Source organism: Puntigrus tetrazona, chromosome 7 (assembly GCF_018831695.1).
Source record: "Puntigrus tetrazona isolate hp1 chromosome 7, ASM1883169v1, whole genome shotgun sequence".
In the NCBI taxonomy this organism is placed as follows: Eukaryota; Metazoa; Chordata; class Actinopteri; order Cypriniformes; family Cyprinidae; genus Puntigrus; species Puntigrus tetrazona.
This window is the reverse complement of record NC_056705.1, coordinates 35976451-36003942: the sequence shown is the minus strand read 5'-3', so window position 1 is coordinate 36003942 and position 27492 is coordinate 35976451. Positions and strand designations below refer to the sequence as shown.

The following is a 27492-nucleotide window of genomic DNA, read 5'->3' as shown; positions in this document are numbered from 1 at the left end:
ATTTGAATCAAATTTTTCATAATATCGGTTGGAAAGCAGGGTAAAATAAGCATACATTTTTTTTGTAATTTAAAAGTATGTAAAATAAACACTTATATTTACACCACATATTTTTCACAAATAAATAGTTATAATACAAAAAATACAAAAAATTAAATAAAAAAAAAAAAATTATTAAAAGTAAATGGAAACACCATAACCAACAGAGACGATGTTTACTCGTAATAGTGTTTCGAAAGAATCTTTCTAGTTCAACCCAGCAACAAGCACGCTTTCCAGTAACAGTCCCCCAATAATTACATGTTTAGTCACTAGGCGTAGAGAAGTTCTTTAGCAAATGCGTTCGACTACATGTGCGTCTACACTACAACAGCAGTCCGGTCGAATTCGACCGCGTCTGGATGTGGTCAGAAGTGGACAAGCGCAAAACATTTTACACCCCATTTGCACCTGTACTTAGCGCTTTTGTGATAGGATTGCCACATGCATATTAATACCAGGCATGTACAGGACCACAAGATCTCACAACCGGATTTAGCTAAGGTTTGTGAAGTTAAATGTTCATTAGCCATTCAAAGATTTGTTCAAATTACATTAATGCATTTTTTTTTTTTTTAATTCCGACAGCAAACAAGAAAGTGTTACGATTTTTAAAAATATTAAAACATTTTTTTATATACGTTTTAATGTCTTTTTACCAGTTCTGTCTAATTATTGTCAAAATAAAATTTCCACCTCAAACGCGTAGGCCAACCAGAAAAACTAATCTGCTGATGCCGATTTTTAAAAAAATAAATAAAATAAAAAATTGGCCATGCCGGTATATCGGTTGACTACTACATCAAACACGAGACTTTTCAGACGCATACTCTATTGTCATCTTAGAAAAATAAGATGTTGTATTAAAAGTGCTATATTTCTCCTGAATGGGAGCAGTTAGTCATAGAATTATTAAGGTATTAAGGATTTCTTTGCATGAGTATAAAAAAAATAGTAGTACAGTAAACATTGGCTGTTCTTATGTTGGAAGTAGAAGTCAGGCGGATGTGTTTGTAATGATACATGTCGTTCAGGGGTGTGTTGGACCAGAGGAGACAGGAAAAGGGTGGCAGCAGCAGCTGATCAATAATTCAGCTCATAGCACAGCAAGCGTCTATATGAGTAAAGCTGTGTGTAAGCCTACATGTCTGCCGCTCTGCTGGTTTAAGCTGGAATGTCTGTGCAAGCGGTTTGTGTCTTTCTGCTGCGTATAAATCATCTTCCTGTGCTGTATCTGGGACAGTATGCAGGCCGCGCAGCTCCGTACATGTCCCACAGCAGGGTTTGTGTCTCAGTGATGAATCAGCACTTCAGGAAAGGTGGCACTCTGACCACAAGCGTTTCCAGGATGTTCACTTAGCGCTGTTATCGTATGACGTCTGAAAAGCAGTCCGCTGATTAAACTGCCTGGCAGCCGAGCTTGTGTAACTCTACACCGGTGCCTTGCTCAGCTCCTGGAGCACCACACTGGAGTTATACCAAATCAGCAGGGTCCCATATAAACTGAAGCCCTGACCCCTAACAGAGGCTGCCGGGATACAATATGCAGACTGTTTCTTAGAGCTAGTTGTTAAAGTAACCTTTGTGACTGCACCTTAATGAATGCCATTGTAATCAATGCAAGCAATAAATAAACAGGTAAACCTTCTGGTGTCAAAGGAATGTAATTCCTTTTTTTGTTTTTGTTTCCTACTTTAAAATATTTTATATTGATATTTTAAAATATATACTGTTTGAAATATTTTTATATACGGATTTATATACTGCAATACCCAGCGTTCACATATTTATTCTAATATGCATTTAAATAATAATAATAATAATAATAAACATATTATAAAATTTAATGTACTACGGTTTCCTCAAAAATATTACACGTCTTCAGCATTGATAATAAAAATTATTAATAATTTGTCACCAACAATAATTGAACATCAAATCAGCATATTAGAATGAATTTTGAAGAGTCATCTGTCACTAGTAATGTTGCTGGAAAGTATATTTTAAAATGATTTTAAATATTTGATTATGATTTTAAATTTGTAATAAAATTTTACAGCGTATCTGCTTCACTGTAATTTGATCAAATAAAAGCAGTCTTGTCAAGAATGACTCGCCTAAAACTTAAATGAAAAACATAATAATAAATTAAGTTATTTATATTATATTTATTATATTTTAGAACACATTAAGTACTGTACGACACCCACACAATTTGATCTACAATCAGGCTGTTGTGTCATTTTTTTGGGGAACATGTTTATTTGTTAAAACCCACAAAGAAAGGACCAAAGGAAGTGAGGCGCTGGATGGTCAGGTGAAGGAGATGCTATTGTGACTGTAGCATGAAATCCTGAGGATGTGCTTCCCCTACGTCCTTTACTGTGCAACCCGATCCCTGAGGTCTACCCTCCCCCAGACTCAACTTCAAGCTCTTGCATGCTGTCTATCCCCTTATTTCTGCCCATCACGGGTGCTGGAGAGATTCTGAATGTTCTAGGACTCTTGAAACTGGATTTAGCTGATTGCGCCTTTGAGGATTATTTTTATTTATTTTATTTTTTTTGCTCTGAAATTAAATTTCGGTTAAAGGAGACAACTGTGTGATTACAAAACGATTCCCAATGCATCAAGAAATTTTAACAATGGCACAGCAGCACCAATCTTTTGACCTTCACCCTTTTTAAATAATGGGAATTAAGACTGCAATGACTAATTGCTAAAAAACATCAATAATGAAAATAGTCTAGAAGTTTCATTATCGATTAGCTTAGTCTTTACGCACATGCTGTGCATGCTGAATGTCAGTGAGAATAAAACACCATTTTTTTTTTTTTTATTAACTGCATCAGTTAAAGAAATAAAATCTAGAAGCAATAGACATTTCCATAGGCAGTGTAAATAATTTTGCATTATGCTCAGTTCAAAGTGCATTTGATTATCATTGATTTATTAGTATAGTAAAATATCATAATTATTTAGCCCCTTTGACCTGAAAGACATTTTTGTTGGGATGAGCAAAAATGTATGAACACATTTTAAGTAAACCATGTCCACTTTGTTCCAATTATCACTATTAACTATGATTTTTGACTCCAAAAGAGTCCTAAATACTACTGATTATTGCTGTTTAGGTTTAGAGTTAGGATTAAAGATGTAGAATGTTTGCTTTATGGGGTCATTTCCCAAACTGGGTTTAAGAATAGTCCTAGATATATTAAAAAAAAAATGTTACAGCTGTCTAAACTGAAAAAAGCACTGACGTGGCTTAAAATACATTTAAAAACATTGTTTGGTCACAAAAAGCACAAGTAATGTTTTTTGTAAGGCACATTTGTAAAAACTACTTTAATGTCCTATTTTAGCAAAAGTATAGATCTGGCTTAATCTAATCCCTATCCAGGAAACCACCCCTATAAGTATTAATAAAAAGCCAATATGCTAGTTATATAAATGCTAATAAGTAACTAGTTTACAGTGAGAGTTGGTCCCTATACTAAAGAGTCTTTTGTTTTGACAAATGGTTACAATGTTGGTGGTGCAGTCAGTGAAAATATGGTAGGTGCAAATATAAAACTGATCTCAATCAGTGCCAGCAGAACAGCAATCTATAAAATGATTAACAGTCCTTATCCAATAATCTAGCTGCCCATGTATGATTGCTAATCATGCAATTAATGCACAAGTTGTGCAAAACCTGAATTTAATGTGTCCTATCTGCATTTACCTGTGATCTTATCTTAATGTAAAAAATCAACTAAAAATGTTGTATTTTTGAGCATCATTGCTGAATAATATGAAAAAGCTAATGTCCCAGTAAATCGAATTCCCCCTAGCCATAGTACAAAGAGCATCTCAGAGGCGTAACCTCAGTGGAGGAGGTGCTGTACGTGTCTGCAGGGTGGGCTGATTCCACTGGGCCCACCCGCTGAGCCCAGCTCATGCTTTATGGATGGGGGGGGGGTGATGAAGGCTGGAGAGCCCGGGCCTCGTCTTTGTGATTCTCACCTTTCTCTTTCTGCACAGACTGTTTGGATGGTTTATAATGCTTGGTTCATATGACGAGGCAATATTAGTACATTATTTAAAGCGGATTGATTCAGTCTCTTTGTTCTTGACTGCAGTGGTTTTTCTGTTGTTAGGAATCCTGTAGAACCCATAATGCACAAACAAAGCCTTGTATATGCAATAGTGAAATCTATTTACATAACAAGCTTTGTCAGTTGACTTGATATCTTCCCTAGAGATTCCGATCTTGCTTTGAGCTTAAGCTCAGGTATGTCCGTTTGTGACCGTGTTGTTATCCTGGGAGGCATTTTATCAAATAATTTAATTGCAGTTCACTCTATCAATTATGATTCTTACTTTTAACACAATGTTTCCACTGGTTATGTTTCCTGCAGACAGCGTTCTGGTGATTTTGCTCTGGGATGGCTGACTCCCTTAATACATTATCTATGGTGTATTTCATAGATGCATTTTGGGGACACCCAAGACTTGGAAACGGAAATTAAAAAAAATATAGTTCCAAATTTTAGTACATGCTACAACATTATATTAATAACACTAAAATAGCACGCCTGTCATGACAATATGCAAAATGCAGAATCTCGTACAAAATATTACGACCTCTCATGAAACTGAGTCAGTGTAAAAATGTCATAAGATTAACTGAAATGAGTTGAACATTGCAACACTAGTCTGTCTGTGACTGAGCACGGAGGCTGCTCTCCTGAAGGACGGCACACAGACATGCTCAGACATGATTCCCTGAGAGGTCTGCTGCAGCAGCATTGCTCGGCTCAATATCGTGCAGTGATGTCACGGCCCTTCCAGCTGATTCTTATCCGCTCCGAGGACGCGTCACGCAGGATTCTGAGCAGTCCTGCTTCTGCCAGATGAAATGACCTTTCAGGATGTCTGCGATATTAAAGGAGCAGTGCTGCAACATAACACCGAACAATATCCATTCAGTAATATACGGGGCCTTTCGGAAAACATTTCTTTCCCGTAAAGGTAAATGGAATATTCTCTAATGTAGGTTTGATTCACAGTCGGTGACGAGGGTGTTAGTGATGATTACTCATCTTCTTCTGCACCACTCCAAAGTGATGGTGTGATCAGTGCACACACTCTCTCTCTCTCTCTCTAACCAACCCCCCCATGCCTGGACATGCTGCTCTTATCAATGAGGAGAGGAGTGACATCACTGGTCTAGAGATCACAGTCCATCCCATCTGTTCTGATTAACGTGTTGTGATTACACACAAAAGCATTAATATTCAAACTCCATTCGTAATGCTCTTATGGAGATCTGTTGAACGTCAGGGCTTAGATGGGTGCTGTGACGGTGTATACTGTGTGACCAGTGTCAGCCGGTAGTGATTATGCTGAACTGTTATATCTGGTATGTGATTTAAAACACACAACTAAATGAATAATAAGATCACTGTGTGTCGTCACAGACAAGCCTTTCCAGCATACCAGCATAGACGGCTAAGTTGAGTTTAATGAAACAAAACATTTTTTGTAAACCCTGTGTGACTATGGTGTTTATAGTTGGCAAGGTTAAAACCCGCAAGATTAATGTGAGTTCAGATGTAACTAAAAGCAATGTGACCTTGTAGCTTTTAGATTAACTTTTCTAACTTAAGTGCTATTTAATGAGAAGCTTTTTTCACTACAGTTCCCAACAGATTAATTTATTTCTGCACCAAAAAAGGTACATACTATATACACTTTTTTCTTTTTTATTTATGTATTTAAGTCATTGATATATCATATATATATATATATATATATATATATATATATATATATATATATATATATATATATATATATATATATATATATATATATATATAAATATAAATTTTAGTTTAGTTTTGGTAGGGCTGTGCATCTTTTTGGTTAATTATTAGGCTTTTTACATTTAAAATGTATCAACCTTTAGTTTCATGCACTTTAACTTTCCAGTAGGCCAGTTCCACCGTTTCATCTTACTTTTGATGTTTTGAAATCTTGAAATCTTTTAAACCTAATTTCAGTGTTTAAAACATTTATTGGCATTGTTGTATTAAATTGTTCAGTCCTTATGTGGTGCATTTAAACATTATTTTAAATGCTTTCAAAATAATAAAAAATGCAGGTACAGTGCAACTTTTATTTACTTTGAACTGTTAAGTTGGTACATAAATCCATTACAAACATATAATAAAAAAGTGCCTTTTAACTACATAGGTGCTGTTGTCCAGCTTGATTTAAACGTTGTATAAAAATTGCAACAATGGCTTGTGTGGTGAAAACAAAATTGGTGCTAATTCATATAGTCTTATATATGAAACCGTTGTGATTTTGTCTGTATTACCCAGTTGTAATGTTCAATGAATAGTTTATTGGATTGATGCAGCCCTTTCAGGACAGTTTCTCCGAATGTTTTTTATTTGCCTCGTATGATGTCAACAGATTACACAAACTGATTCAGCTGTAATGATTTCTTCTGTTTGCACTAGAGATCATCCCTTTTAATCCGATCCGCTCAGGTACAAAAGAGAGCGAGGGAAATCTTTCATGTGGGTACACATTCACGGACATCACAGCAGTTCGGGTCATGTTACAGCGATTGAGCTGACAGACAGGAAGAACGGATATCACGGCAAAGATTCCTGTCTCGCAGCGTTGCCTTGCTGTAGGTGCATTTCGGACAAAAGGCTTGTAGTAACTCTTATTTAGATGGCAGTGGATGGTTTGCGTTTGTCCCGATGGCGCCACTGTGTTTTTGACACCGCGCCCCCTGTCTTCTCAGCACATCAGGGTTGGCCTGACAGGAAGTCTGAGCTGTGGCCAAGCGTATCCCACGCGCACAGGCAGTTAAAACGAGCAGACAATACCACCTGCCCGTAATCGCATACTGCCCCCGTCTGCAAACGTGACTGACCGCGCTCTTCCCTCCAGCCTGTTCACCGGTCGTGCCTTGTCCTCCGGTCTCTTGTTTTGCTGCTGTTCCAGTGGTTCTTGCTGTGAATGTTTGTGCATGAGCAAAGCGGGCAATTTGTTAATCACGCTGTCCTGACTGCTGCGTGTGTTGCGGAGGAGTGGTGCCGTTGAGGGCAGGATGTTCTGGTGGGAGGTAGAGTTCCTCTGTCTCTCCATCCTCAAGCACAGCTTTGTGAATGACATAACACCGCCCATGGCGCTTATGTAATCCACGTCCATCCTATTTGTCTCCTCTCCATCTCTCTCTCTCTCTCTCTGTTCTTCAGGCTAGATGGAGGCTCGTGTAATTCCAAGAGATTTGTGAACTTAAACGATTTTCTTGCATCATGAGTGAGCTCAGTCCGCTTAAATGCAAAATGAAGTTTTAATAGGGGCATTACTATGGTACGTTGATGTGATTTTATCCAGAAAGGATTAGTCACAGTAATTGACTTGCAAGAAAATATCTTCCAATGCAGTGATGGCAACTGAAATATTTCAACCAAAACAGAAACATTTATTTAGAATTGGCTCGTTACCAAAACTGTCACAGGTTTCCAGTTGATCACACAATTTAGTAACAAAACTTTTATTTGTCATTCAGTTTTTGGCTAAATGAAAGCTTAAATTTCTGTGCAGTAAATCTCCATCGCATGCTTTCAAATGGAGCAGCATTTAGTACACTGAGGACGCAATATCGCATTCATGATCTCAGATGAATCTCATTCGATTGTGGAATATTAAAATCTTGATTTTTAATATTAAGGTCTGCTTGTAGTTTCTAATGATGGAAAATAAGTTTCTGAATCTATTAATATGAGATTCATCAGGTGTTTCTGCACCTAAAGTATCACTCAGAGATGATAGATATTAGTATTTAGGAAGCAAACCTCTGGTAGTTTTTTTTTTTTTTTTTAATATAATAATAACAAAATAATAAAAGCTAGTGTTAGTTATTTTAAAATTTTCAAATTTTTTAAAATTAAAATTAGAGAACCATGTCTCGAGCCCACTGATATAATCGATTACAGCGATAAACACATGTCTTATTTTCATAATTTGTACAGCCATTGCGTTTCATCGTTTACCATTTGACAAGGTATCCCACTCACTAACGTTAATTTTAACACAAACTATACCCAATCAAAACATTCTATAGCCTAATATTTTAAATCTATCTATTAATACCATATCCAGTTAATTCTCTCGCTGTAAATGCAAATTCTTCTGGGTTTTCTGCAACCATGATGAGCTGGCAGCCGGCATCTGGGCTTGTCCGAATACCATTTTATTTATTTTTTTTATTATTATTACTATTATTTTTTCCTGCTTCGAAGGTACGGTAGCTATCAGCACCAAATATTCAAAGCTTCGGATTAAGGGGGATGAACACATTCTTCTCTCTAATTAAGAAATCTGTGTGTGTCTGTCTGTTTGTATTTTTATTATGTCGAGAGAACCGTTTATCCAATCGACTTAAAACGTGGCAGGTGTGTTGCTGCGGACCCGAGGGAGTGCGGTGTCGCATTGTGGTGCAATGTGGACACGACATGTTCAGAATTAACAAACTTGTAATAACCTACAGAACGGTGCGGGCCGGAAACTGCGTGCCTCGCGCATGGAGAGCTTATATGCTCCAGAACAGACAGGGCACGTAAAAGGTCAGCTGTTTAAATAAATAAAGTAAAAATTAATTCCCTTTATCTCTGTATATAAAACTATAAAATAGTATAATTTCTGCCTTATTTTGTGATACAAAACCATGTCTGGTCGCAAAAATTATTTGTGTTATACCAATATCTTAAACGGAGCAGGTTTATATACAGGCAAAACTGTATCGCGCACATGCTGCTGTACATTTATTCAAGGATGAGACCCGTCCAAATTAAACCTGTTTTAAGGCTCAATTTCACATCACTCCACAAAGTCGCTACACCGAAATGTCAACAACTAGTTGGAAGACTAATTCTTATTGTGAGAGAATTTGTATATTCCCGTATATCGCAAACAATAAGATATAGCCCATCCCTTACCGTGGTATTGAAGGATTTGCTAAACTGGTATTTGCAAGGTGCTTTAAAATGGTGCAGTTTTTTAAAACAGTTGAAGTGCCACAGTTCTTTGTGTTGAGATGAATTATCAGTATTCCACTATCATTAGCATTAATAAAGATGACCCTTACTCTGACATCCTTTAGAAAATACTTCCTTATGAACCATTAATATTTAACAACTTCTTGTACACACCATAATTTCCCATCACGCTGGCAGAACCCAGCCAAATGAAGGTCACACTTATGTCTCTTCCTCTAGAAAGTCCGGTACAGTTCTCTTTTGTTTGTGGTTAATGTGTAGCAGTATCGTGTTGAACTCTGATACACCTCCGGGCAGCCTTGGCATCGGGACTTGAATCTCTGAGTTTGGCTGGGAATGGCTTGGCTACTGATCAACCAGCTCAGGCATGAGAAATCCAGACTCTCCCAGTCTTTGTCTTTGATTCTCTGGCTGAACTGGGTTTAAGTGTGCAGTGTGGCAGAAATGAGCTGCATCACTGGAGGCCGGTGCATGCGAACTGGAGGCCGTGGAGTCGCATGGTTTCTCCTCTCCAGTCAGACATCTGTGTTTGAGCGGGCGTAGGTGTCCCCGCTCTCAAACAGGCTGCTGGTAGATGGCCTTTTGTTGGAGCGCTAAGGACTCCAAAGTGGTACTGATTGGGAGAACTACGCTGCACTTGGTTTAGTCAGACCTAGGCCTCCATGTTCTTTTTTTACCATAGTCAATGAACGTTAACATTGCAGATACCATTCCATTAAAATGCATGGATTGTGGAGGTATAAGATGATTCATTAAATAAAGGTAAAAATTCTAAATGAGTTCTTTGAGCCACAGCACAATGTCGATATTATTTTTCTTTCTCGTACAGTGTATTATATACTGCGCTCTTTAGTATGAAGTATAAATCAACCTTAAAATTACTGTTACAGGTTAAAGCATTTTTAAAATATATTATAAGGAATCGGGGGGAAATGAGTTACTGTGAATGAAGGCTGTGGAAATTCTTGAACGTAGATTCAGTGCAGCCCTAGTAGTCATGATGACCTTTTCTTAATTCGCTCTTTATAACTGATGAACTGAAACTGACTATATTGCCATTTTGTCATATAATATGCTACTTTTTGAGCGATTATGCGCCTATATGTATTGCTATAAGAATTTCCTCCCACTCTTTGAATTCCCACTCACATGTTCCAGCAGCATCTAGCAGTGGAGTGTCGATAGAAAGCTTGTTAATCAGCAGAGATAGATACCAACAACTGAATATGTGTTATGTGCAGTCTGAACACAAGATGAGTCATCGGCAGGCCAACAGTGCGCTCTATTCTCAGGGGTGTTACAACACCAGAACACAATGAGCAGTGTAGGCTTTGCCTGAAACTACCCACATCACCCTCACTAGATGCATACAGTTGAGAGACGCATGTATGTTCTTTAGCTATTAAATAGCGTCGACTGATTTTAAATGTATTATTTAATTTTTTTTTTTTTGCGGTTAAACCTGCAAAATTAAAAATGTTTCTTGTAATCTGTAAAATAAGCTCCATGATCAGCAAAAGTTGTTTATCTTGGTAATCTTTACAAGTGAACAACTTGAACTACAGCATGGTCACATGACTTCAGCATCACTACTATGTTAAGCTTCTGGAAATTCTCGAGTCTTTCTATCTTTTAAATCTATTTAAAAGTATTTTCCATTAGAAGTACAGTTTGCTAACATATTATATGATTTTTTTCCATCTTACAAATAAAAAAAACTTTTTCTTTATTTTTCCAGAAAGATATTTGGTTTTTATTTTTTTTTTAACATTACAATTTATATACACTAGTTTAGATGAAATTAAACATGCCACTGTAACCCTAGCAAGTTTTAATTTAAACACTTGTTAGCAACCAGAGTAAATAAATGATCATATTTATTATGTATTCATTATGTATTTTATGCTGTAGAATAAAACCTGAAAATATTGAGCTTGCTTGAACCACAGACAGTTTTTTTTAAACTATAAAAATAGGTGAAAGTGTTAGAAAAAGCTAACATAATAGGGTTTTGGTATAACATTTCTCAGCATGCTGTCATCTAGTGGCTGGACGAATAATTTGCTTTAATCCTCAGTCAACTGGGGCCATTATTTCTTAATTTCATGCAGAATTTACTGTTATGTTATGACTGTTGTAGTTAATGTTTGTGTATTTTTCTTGTTTTTCTTTTAAAGTAGAGGGTCTGCCTCAGGTCTACTATTTTGGGCCCTGTGGGAAATACAATGCCATGGTTCTGGAGCTGCTCGGCCCTAGTCTTGAGGATCTCTTTGACTTGTGTGACCGAACGTTCTCCCTCAAGACCGTCCTGATGATCGCCATTCAGCTGGTGAGTGCACAGGCCCTCTGAAAAGCTGCTGTAGTGGCACCTGGGTGAGAGGTGTGTGCGTATCGTTGGACTGATGCTTTGCCGTATGAACATGTAATGGGAGTCTGTGTGTTCAATTTCCTCAGATATCCCGCATGGAGTACGTGCATTCTAAAAACCTCATCTATAGGGACGTAAAGCCAGAGAACTTCCTCATCGGTCGACAAGGAAACAAGAAGGAGCACATCATTCACATCATAGACTTTGGCCTTGCGAAAGAATACATTGACCCAGAAACCAAAAAACACATTCCTTACCGGGAGCACAAGAGCCTTACCGGCACAGCTCGATACATGTCTATTAATACACACTTAGGGAAAGGTAAGTGTAAGATACCTCCCTAATCTGAGCCTAAAATGGACATCACATTAAATTTAGCATGTCACTATCCCCACGCTTTATTTGGTTTTTTTGATTGGCTGTTTAATAGGGTTGGGAATCAACGAACCAGTTCTCTTAAAGAACGTGATATTCATGTTTGGTTCCTTTTAATGTTGCATTGAATCTATAGCACCTCAGCTGATTGTCATCTAAACTGAATGTGAGGACAAAGGAAAAATGGATGACCCAAGATGACCTGGACAGTGCTTTACCTTTTACTGAATAATTAAAAAGTTCGGAAGATGAGTCACTTATTTTTCTGGAATAACTGAAACCGTCAAATTGGATACTGAATTATCTCACTGAGTCGCATGTCATGTAGAACTCAGAATAAAAAAATCTTACTGTTATGTCGTAAATTACTTAAAGGAATAGTTCGCCCAAAAATAAAAATTCTCTGAAGTTAAATTTTTAAATCAGGCTGTATTGGGTCACCGTAGACTTTTATGGTTAAGTCAATGGTGACCTAAAACAGCCTGGTTACAATTTTTCTTTTTTAAATATCTTTAATTTGTGTTTCGGCAGAAAAAATAAATTCATACAGGTTTGGAACTACTCGAGAGTGAGTAAATGGTGACAGAATTAACATTTTTGGGTAAGCTATTCCGTTAAGGCGATGATACACGGGCAAAATATTTCTATCTAGATAGCTGAAATTACCTGATTGCCCAATTACTGCAACATTGTCTTGAAACTTTGCCTAACTTCGCCCAGTGTATCAGCACATTTAAAGCGATACATTACCCAAAAATGAAAACCAATCATAAATACTCACCCTCATGTCGTTCTAGACCTATAAGACTTTAGTTTATCTTCAAAACAACAAGTGAAGAAACCTGAGATTTGTATCCATCCACCGAAAATCCATGCAAACACATTTAAAAAAAAAAAAAGAAACCCACAGACGTAGAATAAAAGAGTAATCAAAGAGCTTTAATCCAAGTCATTTGAAAAGACAAGATATATATATTTATATATATATATATATATATATATATATATATATATATATATATATATTATATATTTATATTTATTTATATATATATATATATATTTATATTTATTTATATATATATATATATATATATATATTTATTTATATATATATATATATATATATATATATATATATATGAATGATGAAACAAATTAAAGTTGCCATGTAAATCAAATCAGAACCAGATGTTAAATTGTACATGATTCCCATGTCTACTGTCCAACTTTATTTTATTGTGTACATGATGTTACTAATTTATTTCCTTTTTTTTGCAGAGCAAAGTCGAAGGGATGACCTTGAGGCCTTGGGTCACATGTTCATGTATTTCCTCCGGGGTAGTCTCCCTTGGCAGGGACTAAAAGTATGTTGAACTAGCCATTAAAACTGTCATTAATTTAGTTCTTGAAAATCAGACAATGTCGTTTTATGCTTTGCAGGCTGACACGCTTAAGGAACGCTACCAGAAGATTGGGGACACAAAGCGAAACACTCCCATTGAGGTTCTCTGTGAGAACTTTCCCGGTGAGACCCCCGTCGTGTGCTGCATTTGCATTGGCTAAACTGAAAATGCAACACAAAATCAGAACTGACCCTGTTTACTTTTTTAATGCACATTACTGGTTTTTGCAGGATTCAGATGTGCTCAATATTCCAAAGGAAATATAATGTTTCTTTGTCATGACGTTGTGCAAGTCTGGTCGACTACATGATACTGCTGCTGCTTCAAATTACTATCATGTTAATGATACTTTTTAAAAATAACACATTGCTTGTATATATATCTGGAGTGGAAAAAAAAAATCATTTCATACTGCATCAGAGCTTGGTGGAGTTGTTTTCTCAGCGTAACTCCCAAAATGTTCAGAGAGATGTCCACTCAGAAGATGAGCAAGTCATCTTGAGATATTTTGATTTAGAAGAAAACAGAGAAGATTGCAGTCTGTCAAACTGGCATATAACAATTAAGCTTTCTTATTATCCTGTTATTACTGATATGAAATTTTATATTGGTTTAAAGGGGAATAAAATGTAACATAAAATGTGCTTCAGTAACTTGATAGACCAAATTCAGTGGAAGATTAATGGTTTTTATTACAGGATTAAAATAATAAATAAATTAAAAAAATTAATTATATATATATATATATATATATATATATATATATATATATATATATATATATATATATATATATATATATATATATATATATATATATATATAAAATAAATTTACTTGACAACAGCAGGTCCTATATCAATGTCCTAATGAACAGAATATTCCTAGACAACATGACAAACTTATGTCAGGTGTATGTGGGCTTTATAATAAGCTTTTAAATGTTTGTAGTTGTTGGTCACTGCCTATTGATTCAGGTGATTTTAATACACACACTATTAGGTACATCTGTTCTGTGAGTTTTGGTCAGCTAAGGGCTAAAGTCTGAGGCTACAGTTTGCATGGATATAAAATTTACATTACTAAAAATTGATAGAAGATAAAAGAAATGTTGCCTGGTCTAATGGGTCATGATTTCTGATACAACATCAGGGACAGGCTTGGCACGGACATGGTTGACAGCTATTGTGCACCAACAGCATTCACTAACTACAATACTGTATAACATTTCCATTCAAATTCAAAGCATACTTTTTGGCTATGTTTTATTGGCTATGTATTAAGTGTTTCTGGGATCGGCAATAACACATTCCTCCTGCAAAAACATATTCAGCTGCCATGTGAACAACAGCATATTACTTTGCATGAATAAAATAGGTTGTTTAAATGTTTTATGTCGACTTTAAACCAGTCTTTGCTTTGCTCTAATTTAATGATTCTTGTCATTGTAACTTTAACTTCATTGTTGTTTTCAGAGGAGATGGCCACCTATCTGCGCTACGTCCGGCGGTTGGATTTCTTTGAGAAGCCTGATTACGAATACTTGCGGACCTTGTTTACGGAGTTGTTTGAACGGAAAGGATATACCTTTGATTACTCGTATGACTGGGTTGGCAGACAGATTGTGAGTCAACATGTCGTCTTTACTGCCTAGAGAATAAAGTGGCACGGTTTATCCATCTCTGCAAGACTGCATAATGTTGCTGTCTGTATTTGCTCGGCCACAGAGCTAGCTCACCATGGAACTCATGTTCTCCGTGTTTTTGGTTTGTCTTTCTCAGCCCACACCGGTGGGGTCGGTCCACGTTGACTCAGGGGCATCTGCCATCACGCGTGAGAGCCACGCACACAGAGACAGACCCTCTCAGCACCAGCCCTTAAGGAATCAGGTAATCTTCTGCTGCTCATTAAGGAGTTGGTGAACCTTGTCTTTATTGCGGGAAAGGAAAGAGAAAATGCCCGATGTTCACATTACAGTTCACACAAGTAGATAAAATTTCCCTTGAACCAAATGGGTGGATCGTACAAAACAAGTCTGGGTCATATTTCACCAAAAATAATATCAAGGTTAACGCAGAATTGGTGATTGGTGAAGTTGGTAAATAAGTAAGAAATAACGTGTACAGTAAACATTTTTGCATTGTTTTCAAAAGATTGTTAATTCAAACAGGTTTCAACAAAAATATTAAGCAGCACAACTATTTTTAACTAATAATAAATCTGAAGAATGGACTAAAGCGTGCTAGAAAATCTCCTTTACAACCACCTGCAAAAATTGCATTTTAAAATATATAACTCTTTAATTGCTATAATATTTCATTATTGTAATTTAAACCGTCATGTATGTAATTTAAATACTTTCTTTTTTGATTGCTGTTCAAAGTTTAGGACTAAGAATCTCTTTCAATCAAATCAATTATTGAAAAATTAGTTTTTGTTTATACATGCACGCATGCTTTTTTTTTTTTTTTTTTTTTTTTTTTTTTTTTTTTTTTTTTCTGGTAATGAGAATTGGAAAGGTCTTTGCTAGATCACAGTACAAAAAATTAAAAAATTTGATTTTTTTTTTTTTTTTTTTTTTTAAGTTTTGATTTAATTTTGGAGTGAAATAATGGCCTAGACATGTTTCCATGACATCTGAAGAACTCTAAAAGGAGCTGGTTGGAGGTGGAGTTGATTTTAGAGGGTTTCTGCAGTACTACATGAAGCTTTAAACAAAATCATTAGACTCGCCCACTCAGCAACTGGCTGCTACAGCATGCACTGCTTTAGCACATCATGGCTCAGAGTGCATGTTGGGAATAGAAGTTTCTAAAACTATATATGTCACTGGAGACTATTTTTATATTGATTTATTTGCCAATTTGTGCTTTTTCTGGCTTTCTCCTATGTTTGCAAGAGCAAATCCGCTTTGCGCATCTCACAGACTTGCCCTGTATCAAACTCATCTGCTGAAGCAAAAGTTTCATTTTGGCTCATAAAAGATTTCCACAACTTTTTGAATTTGGGATGCACTCAAATTAGTGCATATAGTTCAAGATTAATTAAGTCAACAAAAAATATTTTCCTTTTTCTTACACGAATAAAGGTGCTTTTCCAAAGCAGGGTGAGACAATGAAGTGATGGTTTTCACTTTTGGCTAAAATGTTCTTGACGTATTGACATCACGTCTAAGGTGTTTCCATTGATTTGAGTTTACGTGTAGATCCTTATCCTTACAATTCTTGTGAGGGAAGAGGAGTGCAGATATATTTAGAAATCCTTGGCTCAAAGATGCAAGGGCCCTGTAAACTGCCTCATCATCAATTTAGTGGAGATTCTGGTGTTTAGTGAGTCTGTTTAGAGGGCATTGCAACATTTATTGGGGTACATCAACACCTATTCAAAGGAGCACAATTTTTCACCACAGAAGCCTTAAAATTTAAACGCTGCTTTTCTATAAATCTTCTTTAAAAAAAGAATGAATGGATAGATACTTCGGTCCTGCCACTAAATGCAAAAGTAACCACAAAATGCTTTCCCATTTACACTAGTGATTCACCAGGCGGTTGTCCTGATGCTGTACAGGGCACACTACCGTTTCAGAAATTTAATTTGGTTTTTTTTTTTTGTATGTCCTTTTCTTGTCTGACTCAGAATGTGTTGAGCTTTCTGTTAATGTCATCTCGCCCACTTATAAATGGCAGAATATGAGCCATCAGGTTGAACTTTATGCGAAATGTAGCTGTAGATAGTATTCATCCAAAAATTCAAATTGCACCATGATTTACTCACCCTCAAGCCATCCTAGGTGTATGTGACTTTCTGCTCTCGGATAAATAAAGTGTCCTGGCTCTTCCAAGCAGTGGATAGTGGTCTTGATTTTGAAGACTGTGGTTTTGAATTGAGCCCCTCTGTAATAAAATGTACTCCATATGGCTTAATAAAGGCCTTCTGAAGATAATCAACGTGTTTGTGTAGAAAAATCAAAAACTTTATGTAATCTCTAGCTTTAGCTCTAACTGTAGTACAAGTGTTGTTCTAGCAGACAACATAGGATGTAAAGTAAGCTCCGGGTTAAAATATGAAAGTCCTATATCATCCACTAGAATGCCACTTTCTTGTGAATGTGTACATTTCCAATATGCATATTTTTCTTACTTGCAACACATCACTTCAGAAGTCCATTATTAACCCCCTGCAGCCATGTCATGTGCATTTTATGATGGATCGGTACGCTTTTTAGGGGCTTCAAAATCTTGACCACCATTCACTCCTATTATAAAGTTTAGAAGAGCCAGGACATTTTAGTGTCAGTCCAATCACATTCATCTGAAAGAATAAAGCCTTCTACACCTATTATGGTTTGAGGGTGAGTAAATCATGGGGTAATATTTTTGGCTGAACTATCCCTTTTTATTGCAAGTACGCTGTCAGATATTCCAGCCTGAACTTAACGTTGGATGCCTGATTTGCTACATGTAGTGTCCACTGGGCATTCAACGGCTTTCAGAAAGTTTCTCTTCAGTTTTCCTCTGTTTTTAATGTCTCCTTGTGTTTATTTTGTGGTGTTTGCTTCTTGGTTTGATTGGACGACTTGGTCCACAGTCACTAATGCCGTTTTCCTGGCTTTGACTGGCTCTTTTTGTTTCTTGTTGATTTCCATTCCTGCATTGTGCTGCATGCCACCTGGCCTCACTCCGCCCGCTCTCGCTCACTCACCACACCTCCCCCCTCCTGCGCCTCCTCCCGCACCTCCTCCATCCGCGCAGACGGCCATCTCCGACCGCAGAGGAGCTTGGGAGGTGCAGCCCAACCGCCAGACAAACTCCTCCTACCTGACCTCGCACCTGGCAGCGGACAGGCACGGAGGCTCAGTGCAGGTACTGCTTCACCCCTCGCTCGACTCCTCCTCCTGTGTGCGCTCATGTCTACAGCCATCTGCAGCAGCCACCCCACCTGCTCTAGAACACTTCCTCTATGGGTTCCCCTGTTGGCCAGTTCTTGTTATTATTACAAAATGTAGAAATGCTGCGTTTCATTCAAAGTGTGAAAGTGTTCGAATATGGGATGTTCCAACATTTAATAGACCCTTTTCACAAGACTGTAATGACGAGTTTAACGGTCATCAGCATCATAAATAACTCAAGTTTTTCATAGTTGTATTTAAAGAAACTATATGTACGTTTATAACACTTTTTTGTATTATATTACCTTTACGTTTAAGTTGCACAAAAATTAGTTTGTGCTAATGCAGCGTCTGCGGGAGGAAGTCTCAATCTCTACTCTCCCATTCACTGCTCCTCACGTTAAACCAACTATGACTTCTACTGCTGAGATGCCCAGAAATGTGAAAAAGGTCCATCTTCCTCAATCCTAACCATATAGCATTCTATTGTCCGAGTTGGAAGAGCGTTGTCAAGTGACATTCTGTTGGAATTTTCCAAGTAGGAGGTTGGAAATGTGACATTTTCTTATTCTGTCACTTTTCCGAGTGTGAGGGTGTAAATTCCAACTTTCTGAAATGAATGAAGCGCAGCATATGTCACGCAGAGGCAGAGATTACTTGTCACCCTTGTTGTGGTAATTTGGTACAGCTGGCATTAGGATTCCAGTATCACCGCTCTACAGTACACAAAGCACAATTCATCGCATGTATTCGATTGAGACAAACATCTAGCCTTACCACCTTGCACTGCCTTGCTTCACTTTTATCCAATAGGTGCCTCAGAAGTGACAGAATTGCTGCTGAGATTCTTAGGCTTTAGGAAAATTCTAGAAATTGTCGTCATTAGATGACAGAATGATAAACCAAATTTGTTGTTCATCCTAGGATCACAAATAAAGATTTTTTTTATGAAATCGGAAAGCTATCTGACCCTCCATAGCAAGCAACACAAGTCAAATGATCCCAGGTCCAGAATCGTAACTATATATCAGTACAACAGTCCATGTGACATCAGTGGTTCAACTTAAGTGGTGGAACTTTTTCTCAACCATTTTTTTCTCAACAGTTTCCTCAATCATTCTTCTTTCCTGAGTTATGTCTTACACCATTTTGGAGATTACTTAAGAATGTAATCAGCATTGTGATTACAATCATATGCTTGTGTATGCGTTGTAACTCTCTACAATGTCTCTGGAGGTTCAGATGGCTCACTGATTTCATCAAAAATACCTTATGTCTTGAGGGTGATGACTGAGTATTCATTTTGGGGTGAACTAATCCTTTAAGATATAGTGTAGCCTTTTTTTTTTTTTTTTTTTTTGACTGACTGACTGGTGATGGCAAAGTATTTTTCAAAAGAAGTATTTCTTATATAAATAATTAACATACGAGAAAACAGCAATACCTTAAGTAGCCCTATAGATTTAAGATTTAAGTGAAAATCATTTATCTTTTCTAAATGTATATACTTTCATAGTCAAGCTTGTATTTAACCAGGAATATTTTGACCTTTTGTTAGCGAGTATGGTAGTAAATGCTTTTCCTCAGTCACTGCCTTGAGTAGTTAGTCGCTCTACAGAAGCTCTTTAGAGAGCTTTCATCTGTGCAAGTGACAGAACTATCTAATTAAAATAACATTGTTGCAGCTGAGGCTCTCCAGTAATTTTGTTTTATTTTAATTCATTCTTTTCTGCCACAGGTGGTGAGCTCAACTAATGGTGAACTGAATGCAGATGACCAGCTGGCGGCCCACTCGAACGCACCAATCACAGCGCAGGCAGAAGTGGAGGTGGTGGATGAGGCCAAGTATGTGCACATGGCTTCTCGCAGGTTTCTGTTGTCTATGCCTACCTGACATAGACTTACTGACACAAGCTGTCCTTTAACACTCTGGGTCTTTACATGATTTCACCCCTGCCCTCTCCGGTCCATTCACATCTGCTCCCTTGTAGTGTTCTGTGTGTTTAATGGAACAATGTATTTGATCAAATTGGCAGTTTTTTTGAATAGGCACTTTTCACTTGTCAGAGCTATTATGCTCACCGAGGCTGCATATGCATTATTACTGTTCTCAAATTTGAACTTTATTCATTTATTTTAGTGGTGTCATTAAGTTTTTCAGATATTCAAAAATATTTAACGCAGGGGTGGGGTTAGGGTTGGCCACCCCACTCACAATTGCTGCTTCTGTCACTTTTTCTCTTTACAAGAAGTGCATTCATTCAGTCCCAGAACGCCTTTCCAACACATCAGATTGGAGGCGTTTCAGACTCACACTCCACTCCAGGTGCGAGTCAAGTGAGCCTACAAACCGTACAGTGCTCACAGCGCTGTAGCCTGTATCATTTCATTTCAAGGTACAATATAAATTGCCAATGAAGCTACCAAAAAGACGATTAAAGCTTCTTTAAACCGGAGCAGGCATTTTTTTTTTTAATCGTTTGACTGCTTTATTCATTTTCTGTTACAAAGCTAAATTTTCAGCAACCATTACTCCAGTCTTGAGCTTTGCCATCACTGGAATAAAATACTTTTTATTTTATTTTTTTTATTTATTTATTTTTTGCTTTATTTTTGATCAAATAAATGCAGCCTTGGTGAGAATAAGAGACTTGTTTCAGAAAGATGAAAGATCTTTATGATCCCAAACTTTTAGTAAAGTAGACTAGTGTTTTGAACGACAACTGTTACCCTCTGTAGTTTCCTATTCTTCTAAAGCACCTGATGTGCATTTGAGTTCGTCATATAAAACACTCAGCCTGATATAATTTTAAACGCTTATTCTTGTAGTTCTTTGATATCTTAAAAAGCCCTGTCTTTGATTTATTGATGCGCAGGCTTGAAAGTGGCACAGACAACGGCTACCTTTATCAATTAACAGGATTGCACAAACACACATGGTCGCCAAGGTTATTGCGCAGTATTAATGCTCACCAGAGGTCTTTCTTCTAATCTCTCTGATCTCTTTCTTCTTTGCATTTCCTTGTTTCTTGAATATAGCAACCTGTTGATTGCTTTATCATAGTTATGTATTATTATTTAAAGATTCAGCCTGTAATGTTAGAACATTGCCACTTGAACTATAGTAGCAGCAGCTTCTACTTTACATAACTTTACATAACATTACATTAAATGGAAAGTTCATCCAAAAATTTGTATGCCCCATGCTTAGCTCATGACTGTGTCTTCCAACTAGTCATGGATTATTCTGCTTTGCATAGACCGAGCAAATGAGACAGTATTGTTTTGTTTTTTAAAACTATATTATTTTTATTTAATCTTATAGTAAATATCTTTCAGGAGCAAAGGTACAAACATTCTTATTCCATTTTCTAAGAAAACAAGCACTAAAATGATTTGACTGACATTGTCACTCAAATGCATTCAGTTGGTTATATAATAAAAAAATAACCAAACATTAAATCAAGTACGATGTTCAAAAACCTGTCTCTAATCCTCTAAAAGCCGTAGAGCATATTAAATGTTATTGGGGTTGAATTACCAAGAATACTTCATATCATTTCTCTCCATCGTGTTGATGTTATTACTGAGTGGCAACAGTGTGTTATAAACACAGCTTCTGATTGGAGGAGCTGTATTTGAAGCTGTAAAAGTCAAAACCTGTTGAATGCCGAACTAAAGGTGTTCATAATTTTCGCCATTATGGTGGTCTAAAACATTTTTAATTGTCAAAAGCAAATGTAATTTTCGTATATTTAAAAATAACCTGTTATTGGATTTCTTCCTATTACTTGATTACGTGATCCTATTGCATGCTTTTTGACAACCTTTGAGTCTGTTCTTAAAGTGATTTTTATACCAGGGCTAATGGAATTTTAGGTACTTGCCTTAATTTTTACAAAACAAAAAAAAGTCATAGCAAATGTTTCATAGTGGGGTTTCTGTTGTATCACATTCACTAGTAGAGCAGTGGGCTGGTGAGCTGAGGACGACACTACACTTCTCCAAACCCTTTCTGGTCCTTTTCTTCTCTACCCCTTTTCCTCCCATTCTTTTTTTTTTTTTCTGTTGCCCATCGTTTTTACTGTATAATGTTTTTTTTGTTTTTTTTTCAAAAAGGCATACATAAAATACCTGTAATGATATAAATGAATAAAAGGTGACCATGAATTGAGCAGATGTTTTAGATCTACACTATCCGCTAAGTCTGTCTCTCTTTCTTTCTGTTTGTCTTCTTGTTGGTCTTTTGTCGCCGACATTAGGTTTGTCTCATCGTCTCACCTCTGTGTAATAATCTCTGTCTTTTCTCTTTTCACACTCTTCTGTAGCTGCGTGAAAATGCTCAACCTGTGGTGAGTCCCTCTCTCCAGTCCACATCAAACCCAAGGGGAGTGGACCAGCCTAGACTGTGGCCATATAGCTCTCTCTTACACCCAGATCTACTAACATGTAGGCTAATGTAGCATGGTCTGTGAGTTCGAGAGAGAAAGAGGGAGGTCCGTTTCCTCAAAGTCTGATTAAAAGACTTGAAAATGAAAGTTGAATAAAATGAAGTAGATTGGAAGCACACCGAGAAGTCTTTAATAGCCCGGCTTTAGCTTATGTACCTAATGGAATGAGGATGTAAAGGTTAAATGAACATACACAGTTCCTTCCAGAAGTATGCAGACTCTTAACTCTTAACAACGTTATTGAATTTATTTAATATGACTGGTTGTCATAATCTGAATTAAGTCTGTTTCTTTTTTTTTGATTCATTAAGTTGTTTAGTTTGTTGTTTTTTAATTTAATGAAATGATGATGATGATGATGATGATGATGATGATGATGATGATTATTATTGTTTGATAATAAATAACTAGATTTCTAATTTTATCAAATTGCCAATCCTGCAATGTAACATTTAGTAAACATTAAGCATTTTATACCATGGATTAATTATATTTATATATTGATTGTTTAACACGTGTAGAATTGATTCTGATTTAATTCTTAATACTGATTTATTTTCAGCAACATAACCATGTGTGATTGTTACTGATTGTTACTTTCATTTTCTTTTTTTAATTTTTGGGACATCCTGAAATTATCTGAACAGTGTTTCAGATTATTTTATTATTTATTTTTTAAATTAAACGCACATATACATGCACACACATATATATATATATATATATATATATATATATATATATATATATATATATATATATAAGGTCATAATCTCCCAGGCAAAAAAATAATTTTTTTTTTTTTTTTTTTTTATAAACCCTAATGCTGTGTATTCAATTTAGAAGCAAATTTCTTGCAGTTTGGCCATTATTAATTGTTCATGGCATGATTTTAAAAAAAGTAAAAAGGCAGACTAGGTTAAGGATCTGCATGTTTTTGCAGGACACTGTATATTCAGTATGACTTTTTCCATTAGCAACCGCAGTGAACCCAAACAATACAACGAGTGATCTCCTGTTACTCACCGTCGGATTTACTGGCTGTTTAGCAGCATCCATTAGAAACATGTTTAGTGAAGTCTATCACTTTTCAATGTGTCAGTCTGGAGCTGTTCTCTTCCACTGCATGTGCCTTGTTTCCCCCGACCCATTCTGTCGTGTTGTTGCTGTTTAACATTCTGTTGTTGATGCTTTTAACGAAACTTAAATGTCTTTAAGTTTTCTTTTTTTTTTTAATTATTATTAACTTTGACCAGTTACGGTCCTTTTACATGTAGCATTTAGGTTGGTACGATTGTACTAATGCATTATCGCCAGCGCTGACAATATGTAGTGTAACACACGTACCTGCTTTAATTAAGATTTACAAAGGCAGCTACATACTGACGGCGCATGAGTAGCTAGAGGGCAAATGCTTCATTATTAGGTTGGAATAACAAGCCGATAGCCCGCCATCACTAACCTTAACCTGTGTGTTCGTCCCCAGGTGCTGCTGTTTCTTCAAGAGGAAGAGGAAGAAGAACACTCAACGGCACAAATGAACCTCCGGCCTCTCCGCACAGTCCGTTCCTTTGGTTGTTTTTAGAGCATTCAAATAAAGAAATTTTACAAGACGACAACAGTGAGCCCTCCAAAACGAGTTGGGGACCGATGTATGAAAAACGAAGAGGCACGCACACGTTGTCTCTGTGGGGATTGTCTTTGTTTCGTTTCGTTTGTTTTCTTCCGCATCTTAATTTAGGCAGCGACGGGCCTCATCCTCGGACTGTCTCTAGGATCTTCACGCAAAACCTAAGGATCTCAAAGCACTGGAACAGCAGCGCACTTCATTTGCTGTTTTGCTTTTCTTTTTCTTTTTTTTTCGTTTCCCCTCGTCCTCGGCTGCGGACGTGCCGGGGAGGGAGTCTCTGAATGTGCCCTCTCGTCCTCTTCCTCCGCGACAGGCACGGTTCTAGCCCTTTGCGAGACACGGAGGGAGCGAGAGAGAGACAAAGTCGCCCATGCTGGAGCTCGAACCGCAGATCTTTTCTTCCCCCGAGCACCTCCCGGCCCACTTCCACTCCAAACGAGACGGTGGCTTCTTGATTTCACACCCAACCCTTTTTTTTGAAATGTTTGTTTGTGTATTTGTTGGCTGATTGTTGGTTCTCATGCTGCCAGGAAGTGGTCGAAGCCTTAGAAAATGACTAGCAGATTTCTTTGTCGTATCTATCGGAGTGATTTAACGTACATGGGCAAAGCGCAAAACAAATAGCTGTCGTAATGATGCTAGCTGGCCTTTACACGTGAACTTTGTGAAAGTGTGACATAAGCAGCTGTTTCCAGTGGTAACGATGGGCGGCGTTCGCCACGCGTGAGCCTCCGTTCCACTGACTAGTATTTAAGCTGCTTGTTCTAAAGCACTCCTCCCACTTCAACCCACCAGCCAGTCATGCTGCTTTCTCCTCTTACGATATCGTACCGCTTTGACGTACAGCTGGCTGCTTTTCTATTGGCTGAGGTAGCCAGTAAGAATTTCCTTGCGCTTTTGTATCTTTCTGTCCATATAGTCACTTATTATTCCCACGACCAGTTCCTAATAGATGTTGTTTTTTATGCCTGAAAACTGCTAATTGTTCAGGACGATAATGACGTTTCATGTGCCAGAGTGGCTCGGAAAAACACCTCAGCTCGTTCGTTTGAAGTAAAAGATGCCGCGAATAATGTAATAACGGCCATTTGGCAGGCGTTCACCTAAAGTCGTTTAGTCGTGAGCTGGGAGGACGCAGACTGACGGTAGTAACTGCCATTGCGAAACATCTCGATTTTAATGCCTTAACATTAATCGGCAGATACCACCTGCAATAGGACATGAAACTCCTCCCATGCCTTCATACTGACCTGATACATGTCCCTTCAGGAACCTCACTTGGCAGGGTTCGAGTCAACGAATTCGAACACAAATCGGATTATTGGCAGAAAACGCCGAAAGACCCAATGAAACGGCCTGTTCATAAATGCTATATATATATATATATATATATATATATATATATATATATATATATATATATATATATATATATATATATATATATATATATATATAGTGGCCATAAGTGTATTCTGAGACGGGGCAGCCCTTGACCTCTTGCATGGATGAGGCGGTCCTTTCCTAAGCGCAATCCTTCAGACAGGAATTGCGTAAAATGGGGATATATGCGAAACGATTACTGTAGTTCTGTTGTCGTCGGGGTTTTTTTGTTTCGATTGTTTGTTTTACTTCAGAGAATCATTAATCTCAAGTCGTGATGTTGCCTTGCTCATTTCTTGGTCTCACCGTTCACTTATTCACAGCATTAAATCCACGTTTTATTTTGCGATCTTTCTAATGTATAGTAAATGTGAATTAATGTAAGATAAATTATATAACTATTATTTTATTTCGTTTTTTGATCACCGTACAAAAGTTGAGAGAGAAGCCATAGGAGTGTGTGACTGCACTAAAGTTTTCTTAGGCCCTTGTTTACTTCAGCCTGTGCATTGCTGTATCCTGCTGACCTTTCGTAAGTGACGGACGTAAACTAGGCTGTTCGAAGAGTCTACCATGCCTGTTATGTTTTTGGAAATTGAGGGCCTACGGATGGCATGCTTTGAATGTTCCTACAAGAGCAGTGGATGAATGAGCGTCGGACCAAATCGATAAGGCGAATGGGCACAGATTCTTTATTAGCATGTTTCCACCTCTTCACTCAACAGTTGAGTAATCCAGCCATCTGTTTCCACTCGTTTATATATGTAAATAGTAACTTGGTGAGCTCTCACCGACCCATTCCTTGTTGGATTCACCTTGTGGAATGATTTCCACCGCGTAGGAACGAAAGTTGGCGGAGTCAACTAACCGTTTTCGCAAATGCGTAAAAAAAAAACTTTCTGTGTATTTCCGATGTGACAGTTATTTAATAGATATTCCTTATGCTTGTCCACTGTGACGCAGGTCACTTTGGGTCTAAATTATTCTGTGAAAAGTACTTGAATAATACTCTTGAGAAAAAAACGTCTCGCACATGCTTCGAGGCTGCATTTTATTTAACGTTCTTTTCTTGACGATATGTATTACGTGCCTCGCTAGGGTTGGAAGACAATTTAGTATTTCTGGATGTGCACTGCTTGCTATTGCCAGGTGCGTCTGGCTCCAAGGAGAATAATTTGGGCGGATTTAACCCCTTAATTCTCGCTGACGCCCTTCCAAAGTCGAAGGCCTTGGCTTGTTACGGAGGCGTTTGGAATTGATTTTTGGATATAAGTGGAATGTGAAATCGTTTAGCTTTGGATTAATGGATGGGGAAGATGGTCGTACACACAGATGTGCTTTGGGATTACGAGCAGACGGCGATTAAGGCGCCACCTGCTGGATAAATATGACTCGTCCATGTTAAACACTACACTGAAATCACACTCTTAATATGCTATTTGAAGTAGTTTGAGGGTTGGCTAGAACCGACGTTGTTCCTTATTACTGGAATTTTGGATAATGCGATCATAATGACTACTGGCTCTCGTCAACTGCAAGGTGATGACTATTTCAAACCATTTTTCATTTTTTAATTTTCTTCTTTATTTTTTTAAAGACTGTACCATATGTTTTTGTACCCTTTTTTTTGTAGGTTTTGTTTTAATAAAGATGGTGTTATGGCCTTCTAAGTCCAGTTGAGTTTTAAACATGCAACAATTCCACGAAAGCGATTGATTTTCCCCAAAAGTCAAGTCATTCAGGAAGCATTCTGGGTCCTTTTTGGAGAGGCGTTTGTGTACCGTTTCCATTTCCTTTTGAATTGCCTTTTGCTTTCGTATCATGGTTCTGGTCACTTTACAGTGCCGCAGATTTACATACAGAGAGGTAAATAGAGTTATT

General features: G+C 37.2%; 1 protein-coding gene across 6 annotated transcripts in view; it reads left to right on the top strand.

Moving 5' to 3' along the window:
* The window catches only part of csnk1g1 (casein kinase 1, gamma 1), a 38079-nt gene that overhangs the window by 9617 nt on the left and 970 nt on the right, over window positions 1-27492 (top strand). For 3 of the 6 annotated variants that reach the window (XM_043244405.1, XM_043244399.1, XM_043244400.1), the window contains 10 exons: window positions 11288-11439; window positions 11565-11799; window positions 13135-13220; window positions 13297-13381; window positions 14735-14883; window positions 15041-15148; window positions 18011-18121; window positions 19886-19992; window positions 22476-22499; window positions 24085-27492. The exon at window positions 24085-27492 is cut by the window's right edge and continues 970 nt beyond it. In XM_043244405.1, the coding sequence (XP_043100340.1) occupies window positions 11341-11439; window positions 11565-11799; window positions 13135-13220; window positions 13297-13381; window positions 14735-14883; window positions 15041-15148; window positions 18011-18121; window positions 19886-19992; window positions 22476-22499; window positions 24085-24139 (1059 nt within the window). In that variant the 5' untranslated portion in view covers window positions 11288-11340 and the 3' untranslated portion in view covers window positions 24140-27492. The remainder of the gene's footprint in view (window positions 1-11287; window positions 11440-11564; window positions 11800-13134; window positions 13221-13296; window positions 13382-14734; window positions 14884-15040; window positions 15149-18010; window positions 18122-19885; window positions 19993-22475; window positions 22500-24084) is intronic. The other 3 variants (XM_043244402.1, XM_043244401.1, XM_043244403.1) reach the window with 3 other exon arrangements.